Genomic DNA, 23646 nt, shown 5'->3' on the forward strand with positions numbered 1-23646 from the left:
CTTCTCCCTCCTCTTTCCCTCACCTCCCCTTCCTCTCTCTCTCTTCAATGCCACAGCAGATGATGCAACAGCAAGCAGCACTAATGGCGGCGACCCAGAACTCGTATCTAAACCCCATGGCAGCCATCGCTGCGGCACAAATGCAGCAAATGGCAGCTTTCAACGTCAACGGTCTGGTGGCTGCCCCAATGACACCCTCCTCAGGTACAAATACACAGCCAGGACTGGACTCCCCGTCCTTCCCCAACCCTCCCTCCTACGTGCCTGTAATACTTCACTATATTCATTAGTGAGCCTTGTACAAGCCGTGCTAATGTAATGTATTCTGCCCTGGCTGTTAGTACATTTCTTTAGACGTTATCAGGTTTCTTTTCATGTCTGTCTCTTTTAAAAGGGAGAAAAAAAACAGTCTGCCTTTTGGTAGTGGTGAAGTCTAGAGAAAAAAATGGTGTGCCCTTTTGGTAGTGGTGAAGTTAGAGATGACATTGCCAGAGTGACAGAGGGCCCTAAAGTAAGATAGAGAAGACGTGTTGTGAGTGAGGCATGATGGGTTATGATGTATGACATCCCCCGGCCCTCATTGGCCGCCACAGTGTACAGCCTCTCTCTTTTTCTCTCTCTCTCTCTCTCCCAGTCTCTCTCCCTCCCTCCATCTCTCTCTCTCTCAATTCAATTTCCATTTCATTTTCAATTTAAGGGGCTTTATTGGTATGGGAAACATATGTTTACATTGCCAAAGCAAGTGAAATACATAATAAACAAATATGAAATAAACAATAACGATTATACTCACAAAAGTTCCAAAAGAATAAAGACATTTCAAATGTCATATTATGTCTATATACAGTGTTGTACTGATGTGCAAATAGTTAAAGTACAAAAGGGAAAATAAATCAACATAAATATGGGTTGTATTTACAATGGTGTTTGTTTTTCACTGGTTGCCCTTTTCTTGTGGCAACAGGTCACACATCATCCTGCTGTGATGGCACACTGTGGTATTTTACACAATAGATATGGGAATTAATCAAAATTGGATTTGTTTTCGAATTCTTTGTGGGTCTGTGTAATCTGAGGGAAATATGTGCCTCTAATATGATCATACATTTGGCAGGAGGTTAGGAAGTGCAGCTCAGTTTCCACCTCATTTTGTGGGCAGTGTGCACATAGCCTGTCTTCTCTTGAGAGCCAGGTCTGCCTTCAGTGGCCTTTCTCAATAGCAAGGCTATGCTCACTGAGTCTGTACATAGTCAAATCTTTCCTTAGTTTGGGTCAGTCACATTGGTCAGGTATTCTGCATTTGTGTACTCTCTGTTAAGGGCCAAATAGCATTCTAGTTTGCTTAGTTTTTTTGTAAATTCTTTCCAATGTGTCAAGTAATTATATTTTAGATATCTCATGATTTGATTGGGTCTAATTGTGTTGCTGTCCTGGGGCTCTGTGGGGTCTGTTTGTGTTTGTGAACAGAGCCCCAGGACCAGCTTGCTTAGGAGGCTCTTCTCCAGGTTAATTTCTCTGTAGGTGATGGCTTTGTTATGGAAGGTTTGGGAATCGCTTCCTTTTAGATGGTTGTAGAATTTAACGGCTCGTTTCTGGATTTTGATCATTTTCGGGTATCGTCCTAATTCTGCACTGCATGCGTTATTTGGTGTTTTACGTTGTACACAGAGGATATATTTGTAGAATTCAGCATGCGGAATCTCTCAATTTGGTGTCTGTCCCATTTTGGGAATTCTTGGTTGGGTGAGTGGTCCCCAGACCTCACAACCATAAATGGCAATGGGTTCTATAACTGCTTCTAATTTGTAGGTCAGATTTTTGGTTCCTTTTGAATGCATAGAAGGCCCTTCTTGCCTTGTCTCTCAGATCATTCATAGCTTTGTGGAAGTTACCTTAGGCCGAGGTATGTGTAGTTTTTTGTGTGCCCAAGGGCTACGGTATCTAGATGGAATTTCTATTCATTGTCCTGGCAACTGGACCTTTTTTGCAACACCATTATTTTTGTCTTACTGAGATTTACTGTCAGGGCCCAGGTCTGGCAGAATCTGTGCAGAAGATCTAGGTGCTGCAGTAGAACCTCTGTGGTTGGGGACAGAAGCACCAGATCATCAGCAAATAGTAGACATTTGACTTCAAATTCTAGTAGGGTGAGGCCAGGTGCTGAAGACTGTTCACATTCCCATTGCCAATTTGTTGATATATATGTTGAAGAGGGTTGGGCTTAAGCTGCATCCCTATCTCACCCCCTGACCCTGTGGAAAGAAATGTTTGTGTTTTTTGCCAATTTTAACCGCACACTTGTTGTTTGACAGGTTTCTCAATTTCTTTCTTAGGTTTTTGCATTCTTCATCAAACCATTTGTCATTGTTGTTCATTTTCTTAGGTTGTCTGCTTGAATTCTTTAGATTTGATAGGGAAGCTGAGAGGTCAAATATACTGTTTAGGGTTTCTACTGCCAAGTTTACACCTTCACAGTGAAACATTTTGTCCAGGAAGTTGTCTAGAAGTAATTGAATTTGTTGTTGCCTAATTGTTGCCTATTTGTTGTTGCCTGATTTCCACACTACTTTCCTTCCATCTATAGCATTTCTTAATATTATTCAGTTCCTTTGGTTTTGATGCCTCATGATTGAGCATAGCTCTGTTCAAGTAGAGTGTGATTTTGCTGTGATCTGATAGGGGTGTCAGTGGACTGACTGTGAACCCTCTAAGAGATGTTGGGTTGAGGTCAGTGATAAAGTAGTCTACAGTACTACTTCCAAGAGATTACCTATATGTGTACCTCCCATAGGAGTCCCCTCGAAGCCTACCATTGACTATGTACATACCCAGCGTCCGACAGAGCTGCAGGACTTTTTGTTGGTTATGTTGGTTATGTTGTCGTAGTTGTGTCTAGGGGGGCATATGGAGGAGGAAATGCTGTCACCTCCAGGTAGGTGTTTTTTCCCCTGTGTGCTGAGAGTGTCAGATTCTTGTCCAGTTCTGACATTTAGGTCGCCACAAACTACTACATGTCCCTGGGCCTGGAAATGGTTGATGTCCCCCTCTAGGATGGAGAAGCTGTCATCGTTAAAGTATGTGGATTCTATTGGGGGAATATAGGTAGCACACATGAGGACATTTTTCTCTGTTGTGATAATTTCCTTATTAATTTCTGTAAAATGTTCCTGTTTTGACTAATTTAATAGAGTGGGTTAGGTCTCTCTCTCTCTCTCTCTCTCTCTCTCTCTCTCTCTCTCTCTCTCTCTCTCTCTCTCTCTCTCATGGGCCACTGTTTGTGTGTTTCCGGGAACACGGCCAATCTGATGACTTTGGATGCAAAGTCCTTGACTATACAATATACGAGCAAAGATTTGTGGGAGATAATCCTGGACCTGAGTTTGACCTGTCTTCCTGGCCCTTGTCGTGAAGAGCTTTGATGGCTCGACACTAAGTAGGCTGACTGGCCCAAGACAGGGGCTCCACGTGTCTCTCTAAATGAATTAAATAAAGTGTCTCAGTCACCTCTGCATCCATCCACCATCTGTAATCCACAAAGCCTACATACACCCAGGTAATGCCTATCAAATTTAATCCTACATGACTTAAATGCCCTTCACCGGGATTAGGGAGAAGAATAATAATCCATCTGGCACAAGACGAGAGAGCATGGACAAGGTGACAAACCTGAAATGTGACCAGGGGGAGAGGCTGAGGCCACTAACAGACAGAGAGGCCCCAGCCCCAGTGTCCAATTAGACGCTGGTCAGAGAGAGGCTGTAGACTGTGGAGTGTGAACCATGTCCACCATGGCCTGTGGTCCCAGTAATGAAACAGGGTTGCTCTATTTACAGGCACCAGCACGCCGCCGGGTATCAATGCCACGGCCGTGCCCAGCCTAGCAGCACCCATGGGGGTCAACGGGTTCGCATCCCTCCCACCCCAGACCAACGGTCAGCCTACCAACGAGCCAATCTACACCAATGGGATCCACCCCTACCCAGGTGAGACAGCCAATGGGATTCACCTCTACTCAGGTGAGCCAATTTAACAGCAGTTTCATTCATTTGACATGTAGCCTTTTCTTAACTAGGATAAAACCATTATATATGATATTTTTGTAGAGGGAGACCTGGCAAGACAGTCTTAGGTGACTGCCATACTGCAATCAGAATAGGAGTGTGACGGTGGTTCTGAGAGTCAAATATGAGTTTGACATTCATGATGAGTGAGTCAGTGCATCCATCAGTGCATTATGGTTAATATGATGAGCCTCAGAAGCTCCTCCTTAGCTTCTTAATGCTGTATGCTCCTGATGATTCCTGAACAACTGACACATCATTATGCACTTGACTCCTTGATGCATTATGTAAGGCAGCTGCAGTGATAATGAACCACAAAGCAGTTTGTTTGGCATGTTGTTAATATTTGATGCAAACATCTGGGGGGCGAACAGGAATTTTGAAGAACTGTGAAATATGACAACTCTAATCTATGTGTGACTCCGTCCTCTGCCTCTCTCTCCCGCTCTCCTTCTCTTTCTCTCTTTCTCTCTCTCCATCGCTCTCTTTTCTTTCTTTTTCTTTCTCTCTCTCGCTTTATCTCCCTCTCCCTCTCTTTCTCTCCCTCTCTCTCTCTGTCGCTCTCTCTCTTTCTCTCTCTCCCTCTCTCTCTCTCTTTCTCTCTCTGCAGCACAGAGTCCTACAGTGACTGACCCTCTCCAGCAGGCTTACGCCGGTGTGCAGCACTACGCAGGTGACCTGCCTCTCCTCACTCCTCCCCTCTCTCCTCCATCTCTTTCTCTATCGCTCTCACTCTCGCCCTCTCTCCCTCTCTGTCACTCTAGCAGACACTATGGCTGCTAAAGATAGCCCAGAGGACTGGCCAATTTTCTCCAGGATTAGGAAACTTTACATTAGGATTTGAACGGATTTCCATTGGACTTGATTATACACCCACACAAAAATCTTAATTCCAAAAGTACACTGAGAACTGTGTTCCGGACACCCCTCTACATGATCGTGACATAGATAGACAGACACTGAGACATCTCCTCTTTAACCATGTATCAGGATAGGAATAGGCCCTCATTCCTGTATTGTGTCCCTGTTTAGACAGTGCATTCCCTTTGTGTAGTGATCCACAATGAAAATGAGCTCGGGCTCCAAGCCGTAATGCAATTTATTTATTCAGTGTCTGGAGGACGTGAACAATAGAATAATGATTTAAGTTGTCGCAAATGGAGATGTAATATTCCACTCTGGCTCTTCTCCTTCTCTTTGCAACAGCAGCCTACCCTGCCGCCTATGCACCAATCAGTCAAGCGTTCCCCCAGCAACCCACCATCATCCCCCAGCAACAGAGAGAAGGTAAGAGCTAGCGGGCGCGCCCACCCAAGATAAAAGGTGATAATTACCATGTTCCATTCCAATGTACGGCTGCTTTGAATTAGCCAGGGAGAGGAAACACTGGGCTGGAAAATGGGAGAAAAAGAGAACTTCATTTAAAAGGAGTTTAACATTAGCAGGCAGCAAGATGGAAAAGTTACTCTGTCATTATTCAAAAACTGCACTAATTCAAACTCGCAGTGTTCGACTGGTTAATCAGTCCATTACAATGTGTTTAAGTGGTTATGAATATTCATTAGATTAATTAGCTGCATGCATAATCATTTATTAACATTCCTAGTTTAGTGTTAGTACCACAGCATTAAATGTAATAAAGCATAGGATATGCTGTAATGGTAAATCACTCTTCCTGACACTGTTTGCCAGATATAATTATTCATTTATGTTATTGTACAGTATGTGATGGTTATAAATATGATTATTAGTCAACGTGGAAAATCTGAAATTACTCTAAGTATTCTAACATTGCATAAGGGGGATCATTTTATTTCAGTGTGTTTCGCCAAGCATTGTGGTCTACCTGCCCCCATCCTTGAGTTAAATGAAGCTTGCGTTAGGGTTATGTGACTGCTATACTTTGTGTATGCTGTGTACATTAAGCCACAGAGCTGCTCCTCCTGCAGACAGTGTGTCAGCTCCACTGGCCTGTCTCTGACTCAGATCTGGATCCTTCCCTCTCTGGCTTGGCTGTTGGCTGGTCTCCCAGTCTGCAGCCTCCAAGAGACTGCAGCCGCAGCAGCCCCCATTTCATGAGACACACCTAAACTAACAAACAGGCAGAATAAAGCCATAAGCTCAGACTGTAAAACCACAGCTCTCTATCATACTGTGTGTGTCCTCTATCTGGGCCAGGGAGAGTCAGTCAGCAGCAGCCTCTTATCAGCCTTCTCACTAGCCACAGACTCATCTCGTCATGCTATCATCCCCGAGCAATGAGACAGGGAACAATCCATGCAGCCACTAGTGCAGCCCACATCTCTCTCTCTCTCTCTCTCTCTCTCTCTCTCTCTCTCTCTCTCTCTCTCCTCATCAGAAGGCCATGTACTGTATGTGGCATCCGGGTGTGTGTGGAGACTGAAGCGAGATTGGGAGCCAGTCAGTCCTGTCCTATTGTCAGCTAGTAATTGGGGCAGACACTGGGCTTATGTCATCATGTATGCTCTGCCTGTCCTCTCCTTCTATTTCCCCATGTAACCTCTATAGTTTGTTGTTGTTATTTCCCTCCAGGGCCGGAAGGCTGCAACCTGTTTATTTACCATCTGCCCCAGGAGTTTGGAGACGCAGAATTAATGCAAATGTTCCTGCCTTTCGGCAACGTCATCTCCGCCAAAGTCTTCGTGGACCGCGCGACCAATCAAAGCAAGTGTTTTGGTGAGTCAAAGCTGTCATCTCTGCTGAGAAAAAAAAGAATCGGATGACAAGTCGACTGTGATGTTTGGCAATCTTCTCATGTCCCATTTTGGATTCTGCATTTAGTTGTGTTTTCCTTTATTCCCTGTGTCTATCCTAATCAAGTTGCAATTAACATTTTAAAAGTGGCGTTACATGCGAGTGAGCAGGGAGGAGAAGAGAGGGGGATGCGTGCTTCGCTCCTTAAGTTCAACTCATCAGCAGATGCTTATGAGATACTGGGAGCAGGTGAGAGTGAGATGGAGTGGAGGAGGGGTGATTTGTTTCTAACTACCTACAGTTTAAGCCCACAGCTACCCAAGTTCAAGTACATGCCTGTCACCATGTAGCTAGACATGTAGTATAGGGGAATATAGTCCTTCTGGCTATTAGCGTTTCACCTTCAACAAACATACTATAAAACTATGGTTCCCCAGCCTCCATAGATAGCCCCTAGAGACCCAGCCTCCCAGCCTCATTTCCAACACCTTCCTCCCACACAGCCTGTAGGGATGAGTCTGGGTGGTGGTGGAGGATGTGCAGGTGGACTGTGTGATCTTCAGGAGATAATAATAGACCTGTTTGAGCCCTAGACAGCAGCACCCACGAGATGAGGAGCTGGACTCCAGAAACGGACCACTGGCCTCCTATATGGGTTGTCTAGGATGAGAATAGCGTGTCTATCACTACTCTATGAGGAAGGACAAAGAGGCTGTGACCTCACGCATCTCACCATTATTTTCCCATGCAGCTATTAATTAAGATCTTGGCTGAAAAACAATCATTTAACCTCTCATTTTTTCTCCTTCCTTTTTATAGTCTGAGCCCCGGGGCTCTTGTGAGAGACATTAACAAATTAGACAGAAGATGCTATGCATTAAGTGAACTAAATCATTACTCTCCTGCAGCAACAGGGGAAGCAATTTGATCCCTCTTCAGTTCAAAAGGGGAGATTGAATTCTTCCTATGCACATTAGATGCAACACACACATACACACAATGCATGTACACACACGTATACACGCATAATACGTGTGGGTGTGTGTATGCGTGTGTGTGTGTGCGCACACGCCTTATGATTCTCAGTGATTGACAATAGGCAATGTGCCAATGTCATCATTATGGAATCCAGGGTAGTCATTGACTTACTGAGATGAGGCAAAGTCACAGTTTAAAAGTGACATTGGCAAAGTGAAAAATAATGTTTCAACCTTCCAAAACCATTAAGACCGTTTCCATGGCAATTGAGCATACCAAGACATCCACTCTAGCAATTGTTAGTTGTTGGTGTTAATATCAGAATATCAGATGTGCAGCTGAAGAAGATGGTGGATCCGTCACTGAACGGAGTAGGATGTTGAGTTTCTGGCTGTTTCAAGGTCTTAGTCTGAGGTCTGTTGGGATACACTGTTATTTTAATCCTCCATGTTTGTTACTCAATATTGACATTTAAGGATGATCAAAGCTCCCCTCTCTAAGTGGAAGCAAAATGTGATTTTAAAAGGTCCTCTGAAAACACTGCATACACACTCGCTTACTAACACTTACCATTGAAATAGATTATCCTCTGTTTTTAGAAGAACAGCAAGCAGCACTCTATTGTTTAGGTTGGCTTAAAGTGGGAGCAGTCCCCTTCAAGCCGTTTCACAACGTCCGTCAGCATCTAGCTGTGCAGTTCCCTACAGCTTAGACACTGTACCAGTCACCGCACCGGGAGTCATGCAGAGCTGTAGAATGATAAGACTGTAGTCTTTGTCAGTACTCCACTCTCACCTGCAAATCAAACCTTGTCCGTAATACCCTACAATGATTTTACAGAGGACTGAACATCGTTTTCTCAGCTGAAGAGCTGCGAGGGAACCATGAAATGATGATTCATACATGATAGTATTCAATCTCCTCTCACAAAGGCTGTTTAGGGTGTTTTACATTGTGCTGTACACTGAATGTGTCCCAGTGAAGTGCTGCTTGTCCTTCTGAAGCGTACGGTGCTGCTGTATAAAACATCATAATAAACCTGGCAGCTGACTGATTTACATGGTGTAAAGGGGGCCAGGATTTACCACTCTTCTAGTCTGCTCTTTTCTTCACCCTCTTCTTCTTCCCCCTTTTCCCCTCCCTGACAATCACCTTTTGGGGTTGGGATGTAAATGCAAGGTTGAGATTGATGAGAGCGGGATGTGAGGGGGATCACTGCTGTCTGGCAGGCCCTTCCCTGCTCAGTTTGTTTAAAGGGTTTGTAAAAGCAAGAGCCTTATCTCTCCCCACCTGACAAAAGCCTGCCCTCTCCCCCCAAATTAAATTGGACCCATAGCGACATGATCAAATCAGCTGGCAAGCGGAAAATTCCGTCCGTCAATCACGGAGGTGTCTGATAAGAGCAGGCAGGAGTCCCAGTGTGGAAAGCTCTGGGCTCATTCCGCCCCAACACCCAGGTGATAACTCAGAGCACATGCAGGGCAGGGGAGAGGAGAGGCTGGCACCTCTATTCACAGGCTGGGGAGAGAAGAGGAGAGGCTGACACCTTTACTTACAGGCAGGGGAAAGGAGAGGAGAGGAGAGGAGAGGAGAGGAGAGGAGAGGAGAGGAGAGGAGAGGAGAGGCTGACACCTTTACTCACAGGCAGGGGAGAGGAGAGGCTGGTAGCTCTACTCACAGGCAGTGGAGAGACACCTCTACTCACAGCCCCTTCCACCTTCCCAAACCTACATCCAGTACGCCCCGCTCCGAGCCTGGCAACATGCTCCAACCCTGCTCCCCTTACTCTACACACACACACACACACACATACACTTTCACCTTGCTATGCTTAATTTTAGCCAGTTTTCTACAGCAGGAAAATAATCCTGCAGCAAAAGGAAATGTGAATTATTATGTGGATTATAATTAATGGACATTTTTGTAGAGGTTGATACATTTTTTGTAAGGGAATATCATTTCTGAAATTTCAAAGTGGAAATTACAAACTTCAGAAACCTTTTTAAACCTTAAATACAATACAAGTTTTAAAATTCCTGCTTTGCAGTTCTCCTGCAACAGGGTGATCAAATTAAGATCCTACATCTGTACAGACCAACGCTCATACACACAAATATTCTCTGTCGGTTTCCCAAACGCACAGAAAGTGTGATACTCCTTTTCTTACTCATCTTGCTTCTCCTTTGTTCAAATTACACCCTCTGACTTCTAACACTCTTCAATTAGGTTTTTGATATCTATGTCATTAACCATTTTTTTATTTAGTGTAATCATGTTTTTATTTCAGAGAATTTCAATTTACCTCCTGAATTAAGGCACATTGTTGTTGCATTGCGGAAAGCTAATAAGGTGGTCTCTCTCTCTTTCCTCCTCTTTTCATTATTTCTTTCTCTGCCTCTCCCCATCTCTCCTTCACTCTGTCTCTCTCTCTCTTTCACTCTCCCTCCTACTTTGTGTCCCAGGCTTTGTGAGCTTCGATAACCCGTCCAGTGCCCAGGCGGCTATCCAGGCCATGAATGGTTTTCAGATAGGCATGAAGCGGCTGAAGGTGCAGCTGAAGCGGCCAAAGGATGCCAACCGACCTTACTGACCCCTCTGCCGTCCACATCCAGGTAAGAGCAGACGCCATGCCATGCTCACATTCATGCCCAGAGCCAGGGTTGAATGGCAGACAGTCCCTCAGGGTGCTGGCCAATGAGGAGGGAGTAGGAGGGGCAGTGGGCTGACATGACTGACTCCCCCCAGCTAAACTCCACTGGCTACTGCATACCTGAAACATGTTATTTTGGTTGTATACATTAGACTACACATAATTGCAGCATAAGACCAGTACATGTGTTTCAATTGTATATTTCCATGAACAATTTGCATGTAAATAATATGTGGATGTTTTACAATGGCCTCACCAAAGTGAAGGGATTGCAATAATGACATATACAGTATAATGTGGAATGGAAATGATAAATGCTACCTTCATTTCTTGTCAGATAGCATTTGAATAAAGACATGTAGCACTAATTGAAAGGAGGCTGTCTGAGCAGACTGCCTGAGGAGAGGAGAAGAGAGGAGGAATGACTTTGATGTAACACATTGATGAGGGACAAGTGGAGAATGTTCTGAACAATGATGAGGACAGGCTCGTCATTATGACATCCTCAGTGTGTCTCTAACAACAGCTGTGTGTGTGTGTGTGTGTGTGTGTGTGTGTGTGTGTGTGTGTGTGTGTGTGTGTGTGTGTGTGTGTGTGTGTGTGTGTGTGTGTGTGTGTGTGTGTGTGTGTGTGTGTGTGTGTGTGTGCGCGTGCGTGTGATGGTGGGGGGGGGGTAAGTCTGTCTGGGTTTGGTCTCCTGCTGTTCTGACTTAAAGAATTTATAAATGACTAAGGTACTCAATGTACATACCAACATCATTGCATACAATGCAAGGACAAATCCAATTATTTAGAGTGTGACTGTGTTAGTTTGAGATGTATAACATGCCATTTGGCCTAGTCTTAACTTTGTGATTGCAGTGCAGCACGCCAGTCTTTTACCCTATAAATGTTCTCTGACTGAAAAGCCTCTCAGAACTGCTTCAAAAAGAAAAATAAAGGCCATTATTTTATTTGTTTTTGAAGGTTCCATTTTTATCTCTATATTTCCAATTGTATTTGTTGATTTGTTGACTTTTTCATTTTGACAGTAATAACCTCCCTTCATTTGGTTTGTCAGCCAGAGACGTTGAGAGAGAGAGGCTGGAATAAATGGGAAAGTAAAGTCTAAATCATATTTACCACTTGAGAAAGAAATTGGAACTCCACCGCTTCTCTTCTTCTTTTGTTTTGCACCCAACCTGCCAACCGGCCAATCATAACATGAGATGGCCTCTCCATGGTCGTTGTGTAGCCAACCAGTAGCCACCAGTCACGGGGACACGTTCCCAGTTCCCACACCTGTAAGTTGAACCCATGGTGTCATTTTATTTCGGATGACGTCATGTTGCAGGACTGTGACTGCGTGCGTTGCATGACGTGGCGTCGAGTCCTTTCTATATCTCTATCTCTATTTTGTATATATTTTTGGCAGCTTGTGAAGTGCAGTAAATGGATGACTGGTTTGATCATGATCGATGATGACGTGACCTTTGACCCTTTTTGCTGTTGTGACGTGACCTTTTAGTGTTTTCTTTTTTTCTCGTGAACTTCAATGTTCAATGTGTATGGATATTCTGTACCTTTCCCTCTCTCTCTCTCTCTCTCTCTCTCTCTCTCTCTCTCTCTCTCTCTCTCGATTCAATTCAATTCAATTCAATTCAAGGGCTTTATTGGCATGGGAAACATATGTTAACATTGCCAAAGCAAGTGAAGTAGATAATAAACAAAAGTGAAATTAACAATAAAAATGACCAGTAAACATTACACTCACAGAAGATGCAAAAGAATAAAGACATTTCAAATGTCATATTATGTCTATATACAGTGTTGTAACGATGTACAAATGATTAAAGTACAAAAGGGAAAATAAATAAACAAAAATACGGGTTGTATTTACAATGGTGTTTGCTCTTCACTGATTGCTCTTTTCTTGTGGCAACAGGTCACAAATGTTGCTGCTGTGATGGCACACTGTGGTATTTTACACAATAGATATGGGAGTTTATCAAAATTTGATTTATTTTTTGAATTCTTTGTGGATCTGTGTAATCTGAGGGAAATGTGTCTCTCTAATATGGTCATACAGTGAGGGAAAAAAATATTTGATCCCCTGCTGATTTTGTACGTTTGCCCACTGACAAAGAAATGATCAGTCTATAATTTTAATGGTAGGTTTATTTGAACAGTGAGAGACAGAATAACAACAACAAAAATCCAGAAAAACGCATGTCAAAAATGTTATAAATTGATTTGCATTTTAATGAGGGAAATAAGTATTTGACCCCTTCTCAATCAGAAAGATTTCTGGCTCCCAGGTGTCTTTTATACAGGTAACAAGCTGAGATTAGGAGCATACTCTTAAAGGGAGTGCTAATCTCAGTTTGTTACCTGTATAAAAGACACCTGTCCACGGAAGCAATCAATCAATCAGATTCCAAACTCTCCACCATGGCCAAGACCAAAGAGCTCTCCAAGGATGTCAGGGACAAGATTGTAGACCTACACAAGGCTGGAATGGGCTACAAGACCATCGCCAAGCAGCTTGGTGAGAAGGTGACAACAGTTGGTGCGATTATTCGCAAATAGATGAAATACAACAGAACTGTCAATCTCCCTCGGCCTGGGGCTCCATGCAAGATCTCACCTCGTGGAGTTGCAATAATCATTAGAACGGTGAGGATTCAGCCCAGAACTACACGGGAGGATCTTGTCAATGATCTCAAGGCAGCTGGGACCATAGTCACCAAGAAAACAATTGGTAACACACTATGCCGTGAAGCACTGAAATCCTGCAGCGCCCGCAAGGTCCCCCTGCTCAAGAAAGCACACATACATGCCCGTCTGAAGTTTGCCATCTGAATGATTCAGAGGACAACTAGGTGAAAGTGTTGTGGTCAGATGAGACCAAAATGGAGCTCTTTGGCATCAACTCAACTCGCCGTGTTTGGAGGAGGAGGAATGCTGCCTATGACCCCAAGAACACCATCCCCACCGTCAAACATGGAGGTGGAAACATTATGCTTTGGGTGTGTTTTTCTGCTAAGGGGACAGGACAACTTCACCGCATCAAAGGGACGATGGACGGGGCCATGTACTGTCAAATCTTGGGTGAGAACCTCCTTCCCTCAGCCAGGGCATTGAAAATGGGTCATGGATGGGTATTCCAGCATGACAATGACCCAAAACACACGGCCAAGGCAACAAAGGAGTGGCTCAAGAAGAAGCACATTAAGGTCCTGAAGTGGCCTAGCCAGTCTCCAGACCTTAATCCCATAGAAAATCTGTGGAGGGAGCTGAAGGTTCGAGTTGCCAAACGTCAGCCTCGAAACCTTAATGACTTGGAGAAGATCTGCAAAGAGGAGTGGGACAAAATCCCTCCTGAGATGTGTGCAAACCTGGTGGCCAACTACAAGAAACGTCTGACCTCTGTGATTGCCAACAAGGGTTTTGCCACCAAGTACTAAGTCATGTTTTGCAGAGGGGTCAAATACTTATTTCCCTCATTAAAATGCAAATCATTTTATAACATTTTTGACATGCGTTTTTCTGGATTTTGTTGTTGTTATTCTGTCTCTCACTGTTCAAATAAACCTACCATAAAAATTACAGACTGATCATTTCTTTGTCAGTGGGCAAACGTACAAAATCAGCAAGGGATCAAATACTTTTTTCCCTCACTGTACATTTGACAGGAGGTTAGGAAGTGCATCTCAGTTTCCACCTAATTTTGTGGGCAGTGTGCACATAGCCTGTCTTCTCTCAAGAGTCAGGTCTGCCTACAGCGGCCTTTCTCAATAGCAAGGCTATGCTCACTGAGTCTGTACATAGTCAAAGCTTTCCTTAACTTTAGGTCAGTCACGGTGGTCAGGTATTCTGCCACTATTTACTCTCTGTTTAGGGCCAAATATAATTATAGTTTGCTCAGTTTTTTTGTGAACAGAGCCCCAGGACCAGCTTGCTTAGGGGCTATTCTCCAGCTTCATCACTCTGTAGGTGATGGCTTTGTTATGGAAGGTTTGGGAATCGCTTCCTTTTAGGTGGTTGTTGAATTTAACGTCACTTTTCTGGATTTTGATCATTTTCGGGTATCAGCCTAATTCTGCTCTGCATGCATTATTTGGTGTTTTACATTGTACACGGAGGATATTTTTGCAGAATTCTTCATGCAGAGTCTCAATTTGGTGTTTGTCAAATTTTGGGAATTCTTGGTTGGTGAGTGGACCCCAGACCTCACAACCATAAAGCGAAATGGGTTCTATAACTGATTCAAGTATTTTTAGCCAGATCCTAATTGGTATGTTGAATTTTAAGTTCCTTTTGATGGCATAGAAGACCCTTCTTGCCTTGTCTCTCAGATCGTTCACAGCTTTGTGGAAGTTACCTGTGGGGCTGATGTTTAGGCCAAGGTATGTATCGTTTTTTTGTGTGCTCTAGGGCAACAGTGTCTAGATGGAATTTGTATTTATGGTCCTGTCGACTGGAACTTTTTTTGGAACAATATTGTTTTGGGCTTACTGAGATTTACTGTCAGGACCCAGGTCTGGCAGAATCTGTGCAGAAGATCTAGGTGCTGCTGTAGGCCCTCCTTGGTTGGTGACAGAAGCACCAGATCATCAGCAAACAGTAGACATTTGACTTCAGATTTTGGTAGGGTCAGCCTGGGTTCTGGTATAAATGTTGAAGAGGGTGGGGCTTAAGCTGCATCCCTGTCTCACCGCCCTATGGAAAGAAATATGTGTGTTTTTTGCCAATTTTAACCGCAGACTTGTTGTTTGTGTACATGGATTTTATAATGTTGTATGTTTTTCCCCCAACACCACTTTCCAACAATTTGCATAGCAGACCCTCATGCCAAATTGAGTCAAAGGGTTTTTTGAAATCAACAAAGCATGAGAAGACTTCGCCTTTGTTTTGATTTGTTTGTTTGCCAATTAGGGTGTGCAGGGTGAGTATGTGGTCTGTCATATGATAATTTGGTAAAAAGACAATTTGACATTTGCTCAGTACATTGTTTTCACTGAGGAAATGTACAGGTCTGCTGTTAATGATAATGCAGAGGATTTTCCCAAGGTTGCTGTTGACGCATATCCCACAGTAGTTATTGGGGTCAAATGTGTCTCCACTTTTGTGGATTGGGCCAATTCCAAATATTGGGGAAGATGCCAGAGCTAAGGATGATGTTAAAAAGTTTAAGTATAGCCAATTGGAATTTGTGGTCTGTATATTCTATCTCTCTCTCTCTCTCTCGGCCATGGTGGAGATGTTTGGGGCAAATCCAACACAACACATCACAAAGTACCACTCTTCATAATTTTCAATTATAGTGGTGGCTGCATCATGTTATGGGCATTCTTGTCATCAGCATAGACTCAGGAGTTTTTTGTTGTTGTTTTGGATAAAAATAAACGGAATAGAGCTTAATACAGGCAAAATCCTAGAGGAAAACCTGGTTCATCTTTCAGCAGGTCAATGTGTATATATATATATATATATAAATATATATATATATATATATATACAAACAGTGTCTTCAGAAAGTATTCACACCCCTTGACTTTTTCTGCATGTTGTTGTGTTACAGCCTGAATTTAAAATGTATTAAATTGAGATTTTGTGTCACTGGCCTACATACAATACCCCATAATGTCAAAGTGGAGTTATGTTTTTAGAAATGTTTACAAATTAAAGCTAAAATGTCTTGAGTCAATAAGTATTCAACCCCTTTGTTATGGCAAGCCTAAGTATGTTCAGGAGTAAAAATGTGCTTACAAGTCACATTATGGACTAACTCTGTGTGCAATAATAGTGTTTAACATGATTTTTGAATGACTACCTCATCTCTGTACCCCACACATACAATTATCTGTAAGGTCCCTCAGTCGAGCAGTGAATTTCAAACACAGATTCAACCACAAACACCAGGGAGGTTTTCCAATGTCTCGCAAAGAAGGGCACCTATTGGTAGATGGGTCAAAATAAAAAAAAGCAGAGATTGAATATCTTGTTCAGCATGGTGAAGTTATTAATTACACTTTGACCCAGTCACTACAAAGATACAGGCGTCCTTCCTAGGTCAGTTTCCAGAGAGGAAGGAACTGCTAAGGGATTTCACCATGAGGCCAATGGTGACTTTAAAACAATTACAGAGTTTCATGTGATAGGAGAACACTGAGGATGGATCATTGTTGTTACTCCACAATACTAACCTGCAGTGCATTCGGAAAGTATTCAGACCCCTTCACTTGTTCCACATTGTTACATTACAACCTTATTCTAAAATGGATTAAATATATTTTTCCCTCATCCATCTACACACAATACCCCATAATGACAAAGCGAAAACAGGTTGTTTTGCAAATTGAGTAGAAATAAAAAACAGCAATACCTTATTTACATAAGTATTCCGACTCTTTGCTATGAGACTCGAAATTGAGCTCAGGTACATCCTGTTTCCATTGATCATCCTTGAGATGATTCTACAATTGATTGAGGTCCACCTGTGGTAAATTAAATTGATTGGACATGATTTGGAAAGGGACACACCTGTCTATATAAGGTCCCACAGTTGACAGTGCATGTCAGAGCAAAAACCAAGTCATGAGGCCGAAGGAATTGTCCGTAGAGCTCAGAGACAGGATTGTGTCGAGACACAGATCTTGGGAAGTGTACCAAAAAATGTCTGCAGCATTGAAGGTCTCCAAGAACACTGTGGCCTTCATTATTCTTAAATGGAAGAAGTTTGGAACCACCAAGACTCTTCCTAGAGCTGGCCGCCTGGCCAAACTGAGCAATCGTGGGAGAAGGGCCTTGGTCAGGGAGGTGACCAAGAACCCAATGGTCACACTGATAGAGCTCCAGAGTGTGGAGATGGGAGAACCTTCCAGAAGGACAACCAATCTCTGCAGCACTCAACCGATCAGGCCTGTATGGTAGAGTGACCAGACAGAAGCCACTCCTCAGTAAAGGCACATGACAGCCCGCTTGCGGTTTACCAAAAGGGACCTAAAGACTCTCAGACCATGAGAAACAAGATTCTCTGGTCTGATGAAACCAAGATTGAACTCTTTGGCCTGAATGCCAAGCATCACGTCTGGAGGAAATCTGGCACCATCCCTACAGTGTAGAATGGTGGTGGCAGCACCATGCTGTGGGGATGTTTTTCAGCAGCAGGGACTGGGAGAGTAGTCAGGATTGAGGGAAAGATGAATGGAGAACAGTACAGAGACATCCTTGATGAAAACTTGCTCCAGAGTGCTCAGGACCTCAGACTGGGGCAAAGGTTCACCTTTCAACAGGACAATGACCCTAAGCACACAACCAAGACAATGCAGGTGGCCCAGCCAGAGCCCGGACTTGAACCTGATCGAACATCTCTGGAGAGACCTGAAAATAGCTCCCCATCCAACCTGACAGCGCTTGAGAGGACCTGTAGAGAACAATGGCAGAAACTCCCCAAATACAGGTGTGCCAAGCTTGTAGCGTCATACCCAAGAAGACTCAAGGCTGTAATCGTTACCAATGGTGCTTCAACAAAGTACTGAGTAAAGGGTCTAAATACTTATGTAAATGTGATATTTTCTTTACAAAAAAATTACAAATCTGCTAAAATATCAAAAAATCGGTTTTGCTTTGTTATTATGGGGTATTGTGTGTAGATTGATGAAGAAAAAAACGATTTAATAAATTTTAGAATAAGGCTGTAACGTAACAAAATGTGGAAAAAGTCAAGGGGTCTGAATACTTTCCAAACGCACTGTAAATGACAGAGTGAAAAGAAGGAAGCCTGTACATAATAACACTATTCCAAAACATGCATCCTGTTTGCAATAATGCACTAAAATAAAACTGCAAAAAATGTGGCAAAGAAATGTACTTTATGTCCTGAATGCAAAGCATTATGTTTGGGGCAAATCCAACACAACACATTACAAAGTACCACTCTTCATATTTTCAATTATAGTGGTGGCTGCATCATGTTATGGGCATGCTTGTCATCAGCATGGACTAGGGAGTTTTTTTGTTGTTGTTTTGGATAAAAAGAAATGGAATAGAGCTAAATACAGGCAAAATCCTAGAGGAAAACCTGGTTCACCTTTCAGCAGGTCAATAACCTAAAACACAAGGCCAAATATACACTGGAGCTGCTTACCAAGATGACATTGAATGTTCCTGAGTGGACTAGTTACAGTTTTGACTTAAATCGTCTTTAAAATCTATTGAATAACTTGAAAATGTCTGTCTAGCAATGATCAACAACCAACTTGACAGAGCTTGAAGAATTTAAAAAATAATAATGTGCAAATATTGTACAATCCAGGTGTGCAAAGCTCTTAGAGACTTACCCAGAAAGACTCACAGCTGTAATCACTACCAAAGGTGATTCTAACGTATATTGATTCAGGGTTATGAATACCAACTGTATGCAAATTAGATTTCTGTATTTCATCTTCAATACATTTGCTAACATTTCTAAAAACATGTTTTCACTTTGTCGTTCAATCAATTAAATTTTGAATTCAGACTGTAACACAACAAAATATGGAATAAGTCAAGGGGTATGAATACTTTCTGAAGGCACTGTGTATACCAACAGTGTTTTTGTAATTATTTCTAATTTGTACCAACGTTTCTTCATGCAAGAGGGCTGATGCCCACTTTTGTTGTCATAAGACAGATTCTTTGCTTAAATAACCTTTTTTTAAAGTCAATCCCCAGCTCTTTAGTTGAGTGATAGACAACATGACCCTGTGTTTGTGCAGCCAATTAAATCTCCTCCATCCATCTATCCTTCCACAAACTGTAGAGAAGCACAGGAAAATGTTGACTCTCCTCCACTCCGCCCTGCATTTCATCTGCACTTGGAGTACTTGGTGTGATTGTTTTGTTTGCCTAACATGAGGATAACTTCCCATGTATATATTTATGAGGGGGCTAACCAATTACATTGTGATTGCAGAGCTGCAGGCAGTGGCGTAGCCCCACACACCCCAGCCAGACTCCACCCACATACAAACACCATCAAAAATAAAGCAAATAAACTAATACCATGAATGGTGCATCCCCTGCTTGTGTTGTTTTAGTCTGGTCTTTTCAGTAGTATCATGCCCAACAATTAATTCAATGTGTTTGTAACTCTTTTAGCACTGAATAGATTACATTCCATGTATGAGTTACTATTATCTCATGACGAGTCATCTACAAATATTTGTACTCTCTCCAAAATCTGTCAAAATAAGCCCCATGCGTTTCTATGGGCTTATTTTGGTCCGAAGCTTGTCACCTGCCTTCCTGCCTTTGGGACAACAACTCCCATTGTTAGGGCAGAGACATATAATAACATCTTGTCATTATATACAGATCTCTGACTTAACTAAGTGCAGTCTGTCAGGACAACCAGCCAGCAGGGCACTGGGTCTCTCTGGGTTCGCCTGTCTCCCCTGTGGATCAGGTCTCTCTGGGTTCACCTGTCTCCTCTGTAGCTCTGGTCTCTCTGGGTTCGCCTGTCTCCTCTGTAGCTCAGGTCTCTCTGGCTTCGCCGATCTCTCCTGTAGCTCAGGTCTCTCTAGGTTCACCTGTCTCTCCTGTAGCTCAGGTCTCTCTGGGTTCGCTGATCTCTCCTGTAGCTCAGGTCTCTCTGGGTTCGCCTGTGTCCCCTGTGGCTGTGTCTCGCTCGTGAATCTCTAATTTAGAGCCACTTCAGGGTGTGTACATTTGTGTGAGTGTAAGTAGTTATCCATGTAGATATAAAGATGTTTTTCCAGTAGTTTGGTCTTCATCAGTTGCTTCCACTTAAAATGCCCCTCTGGAAATATAAGCTGTTATGTTTTAAATAGACAGTTTTTCTTCTTCTATAATTTATATGGTAGATGCCTACTTTGAATTACTGGTGTTTTTGTATAAAAGCTGGAACATCTATAATCAGGTATTTTAGTGCAAAGGCTTATCTCTAATGGTCCTGCTTGCCTCCGCAGATATGAAATACGTTACCAGCATCTCATCTCCCACAGTTAAATAGCTGATCTATTATAAAATGGTAACAAGCTCATTTCTCAGGAGAAAATAACAGAACAAAGACTTGTTCGCTCCACAAAGTCAGATATTTTTCATGTGGGCTCTGTGAGAGTGATTAGCTATGATTTGGCTGTCTTTTTGTACCAGGATTCAGGGCCAGTACACATTAAGGATGATTGCATCCAACTGTAACTCCAGCTTATTCAACCAGAGCCAAAAAGCACACAAATCCATAAAAAGTATGTATTTCATATCTACTGCTATGGCAATGAAGACATTATAGCTCTGGGTGTATTTTCCAATAGTTTGGAGTATTAGTTTTTAATTTGTTCACTACACAAAAAACATGAAAATATGATCATAAACTTTTCCTCCCCCTGGAGTTTTGTAATAATAATTTTTAACATCATAATGTTGTTATTAATGGGCTACTATTTGACCTTCAGTGCATCCCTTCATCTTTAGCGTCCCCCTTCCCTCGGTTGTCATTGGGCTTTTTAAAAATGATTATCACAAATGATCAGAAATGACTATTAACAGAGGAATTAACAGAGATGACAGGCTAACGTTTAGTCAAATCATTTTTCTGAGGCGAGAGTAAAGTTGCTATAAATACCTAGCGCCTTTGGATTAGTGCTGTCACAGCATACATCTGTTCCATATGGTAAAACACAACCCCTCCACCTCCAGCTCACTTCTTTCTAGATCTGATTGACATCCTCCTTCTTTTCCTTTGTCTGTTTTCCATTCTGTTAGCTGTGCCTGTCAGTGTGCTAAACCAGGCAGGAGCCAGCACCCTGAACAAGACCCCTGTGCCCTCACCTCACTGAATCTGCTCTCTGTCTCTCTCTCTCTCTCTTACAGGATGAAGGGCCACAACACCTTATTTCCACAAGTGCAGTATAAAGTACAAAGACTTCTTGCTCTGCTACATATCATGAAAGAAGGGTGGTCCCTTGATTCTGCTGGAAGAATAGCTGGAGAAGATTGGGTGACTGAGGAGGAGAAGGAACCCGGAGATTCTTTTTTTTTCATTTTTTTTTTTTTAGCAAATGCCTCTTTTCCCTGTTTTGCTTTGGCGTCTGTGGAAGAGGATTTTTTGCAGAGACCAATTTTTGCTGCTGTTTTTTAGACAAGATGGAAAACCTTTATAGACACATTATGCTCAAAGCATGCATACTGACACCGGTATATATAGACATGAACACACTCTTACCAAACACACAGCTTACCAAACACATATGCATACATACAGACCAACCCACACACACACAAATATTCTCTCAGACATCCTACAGTGTACATACATGTATGTGCATTTGCCAACTTAAACATACACACGGACAGACAGACACACACATAAACACACACACACACACACATATACACACACCAGCCTGCTGCCATTTTGGTTTTCGTGCCTACACAGGTGATGTGCTCTGTGACAGGGCGAGCTCTGAGAAAAGAAGAGAAATGGAGAATCCAGGAGAATTTACATGCATCATTCCTTAGGAAATAGGGACCAAAGGACTTAACGCTTTTTAAAAGAATATAAATATATATACATATATATATATATATATTTAAAAAACTCTTACCTTGTAGCTGCAAGTATTACAATTTAATAGTAGTCAAAATAAATCATTAAATCAATATCCAGTGGCCTAAGTAAGAATAAAAAGATAAAGGAAATAATGTATACATTGAAAAAAAGACAAGGAAACGTAGTAAAGGGGCTGATTATTATGTTCTGGTTGCTGTTTTGCCACCAGTTAGTAGATTAGAAAATGTAGAATACTAGAGAAGTAGATTTGGTCTTTTTTGCTGTTGTTTTTTTTAAAGAAAAAAATACTTGAACTTGTAAAGTAAGGGGGAAAAGAAAAAATGATTCATTTTGTCTGTCCCGTCCCAGTGGGCTTTGGGGCATTGGGGTCTCTCTCTTGGATGTTACGGTCGGGCCGCTGGATATGTCCCTCATCATGGTGTACAACTCACTCACAGCACTATCTGACAGCTATAAAGGAACTGTTTTTGAGAAGAGAGAGAAGAAGAAGAGAAAAGACAGATGGACCTTCCTAGTGTCTGTGCTGGACAGGGTACAGATTTGAGAGGCTTATTTCCCACAAGCCTTTGTGTTCAAGCGACAATCCACTGTAAAAACCAAGCAAATCGGACATGGTGTGTTCTTTTCTTTTGAGCTCTATAATTCGTCAGGGAGTGTGCTATTATAAAAGTTATTAAAGAAATGCATAAAGAGAAGCTTCTGCAAACGAGATGGACTAATGGACAAAAATTAAGGCAAGCAGAGAAGAAAATGATTGAGTTGATAGCTACTGAAACTGCCAAAAGAGTGGACTCAACAGCATAACAATGAATTGGCTCTCATGGCGTTTGAGTAAACGGAAAAAATATACCCATTAAAAATAACCACGTTATGAGAGAGAGGGAGAGAGAGAGAGGGAGAGAGAGAGAGAGAGAGAGAGAGAGAGAGAGGGAGGAGAGAGAGAGAGAGAGAGAGAGAGAGAGAGGGAGAGAGGGAGAGAGAGAGAGGGAGAGAGAGAGAGATGAGGAGAGAGAGAGAGAGAGAGAGAGAGGGAGAGAGAGAGAGAGAGAGAGAGAGAGAGGGAGAGAGAGAGAGAGAGCGCGAGAGAGAGAGAGAGAGAGAGGGAGAGAGGAGAGGAGAGAGAGAGGGAGAGAGAGAGGAGAGAAGAGAGAGAGAGAGAGTGAGAGGGAGAGAGTGAATGAGAGAGGGAGAGAGAGAGGGAGAGAGAGAGAGAGGAGAGAGAGGAAGGGAGAGAGAGAGGAGAGAGAGAGAGAGAGAGCGAGAGAGAGGAGAGAGAGAGAGGAGAGAGGAGAGAGAGAGAGAGAGAGAGAGCGAGAGAGAGAGAGAGGCCAGGGATATTTATGTCCACTGAAGCCATTCTAAAGCTCTTGTGAGATTGAGAAACATCGCCTCATCTCCCCGGCTGCAGAACAGATACAAGCAGAACTTGCTCTGAAAGACACACTAGATTTATTGATGGCAAAACAGTGGAAGCTTTTAGAGCTCATTTAACTTTGTCGTATATAATGTACATGCCACTGTTAACATGTCCCCTCCCTGACCTGCTTTTTTTTCAAATATTATATAATGAGCCTGTGGAAAAACCTACCTATCCATCTCAACCTAACCTAACACAGTCTGAATTACAGCCATACAACCGCCATCATTCAGCTCCTCCCTGCCAATCCATGCCTAGCAGAACCCAG

The 23646-nt window shown here is 42.7% G+C and overlaps 1 protein-coding gene across 17 annotated transcripts in view; it reads left to right on the forward strand.

Annotated features, from left to right (window-relative positions):
* LOC115203034 (CUGBP Elav-like family member 4) overlaps nucleotides 1-22653 on the forward strand; it is a 174691-nt gene extending 152038 nt beyond the window's left edge. For 4 of the 17 annotated variants that reach the window (XM_029767322.1, XM_029767321.1, XM_029767319.1 and 1 more), the window contains 6 exons: nucleotides 57-204; nucleotides 3834-4016; nucleotides 4672-4734; nucleotides 5268-5348; nucleotides 6615-6758; nucleotides 10217-10344. In XM_029767322.1, the coding sequence (XP_029623182.1) occupies nucleotides 57-204; nucleotides 3834-4016; nucleotides 4672-4734; nucleotides 5268-5348; nucleotides 6615-6758; nucleotides 10217-10344 (747 nt within the window). Of the gene's footprint in view, nucleotides 1-56; nucleotides 205-3833; nucleotides 4017-4671; nucleotides 4735-5267; nucleotides 5349-6614; nucleotides 6759-10216; nucleotides 10367-11464; nucleotides 11908-21261 lie in introns of those variants that run through there. The other 13 variants (XM_029767324.1, XM_029767327.1, XM_029767329.1 and 10 more) reach the window with 8 other exon arrangements.
* The last annotated feature ends 993 nt before the right edge of the window (nucleotides 22654-23646 follow it).

Source organism: Salmo trutta, chromosome 12 (genome assembly GCF_901001165.1).
Source record: "Salmo trutta chromosome 12, fSalTru1.1, whole genome shotgun sequence".
Lineage (NCBI taxonomy): Eukaryota > Metazoa > Chordata > Actinopteri > Salmoniformes > Salmonidae > Salmo > Salmo trutta.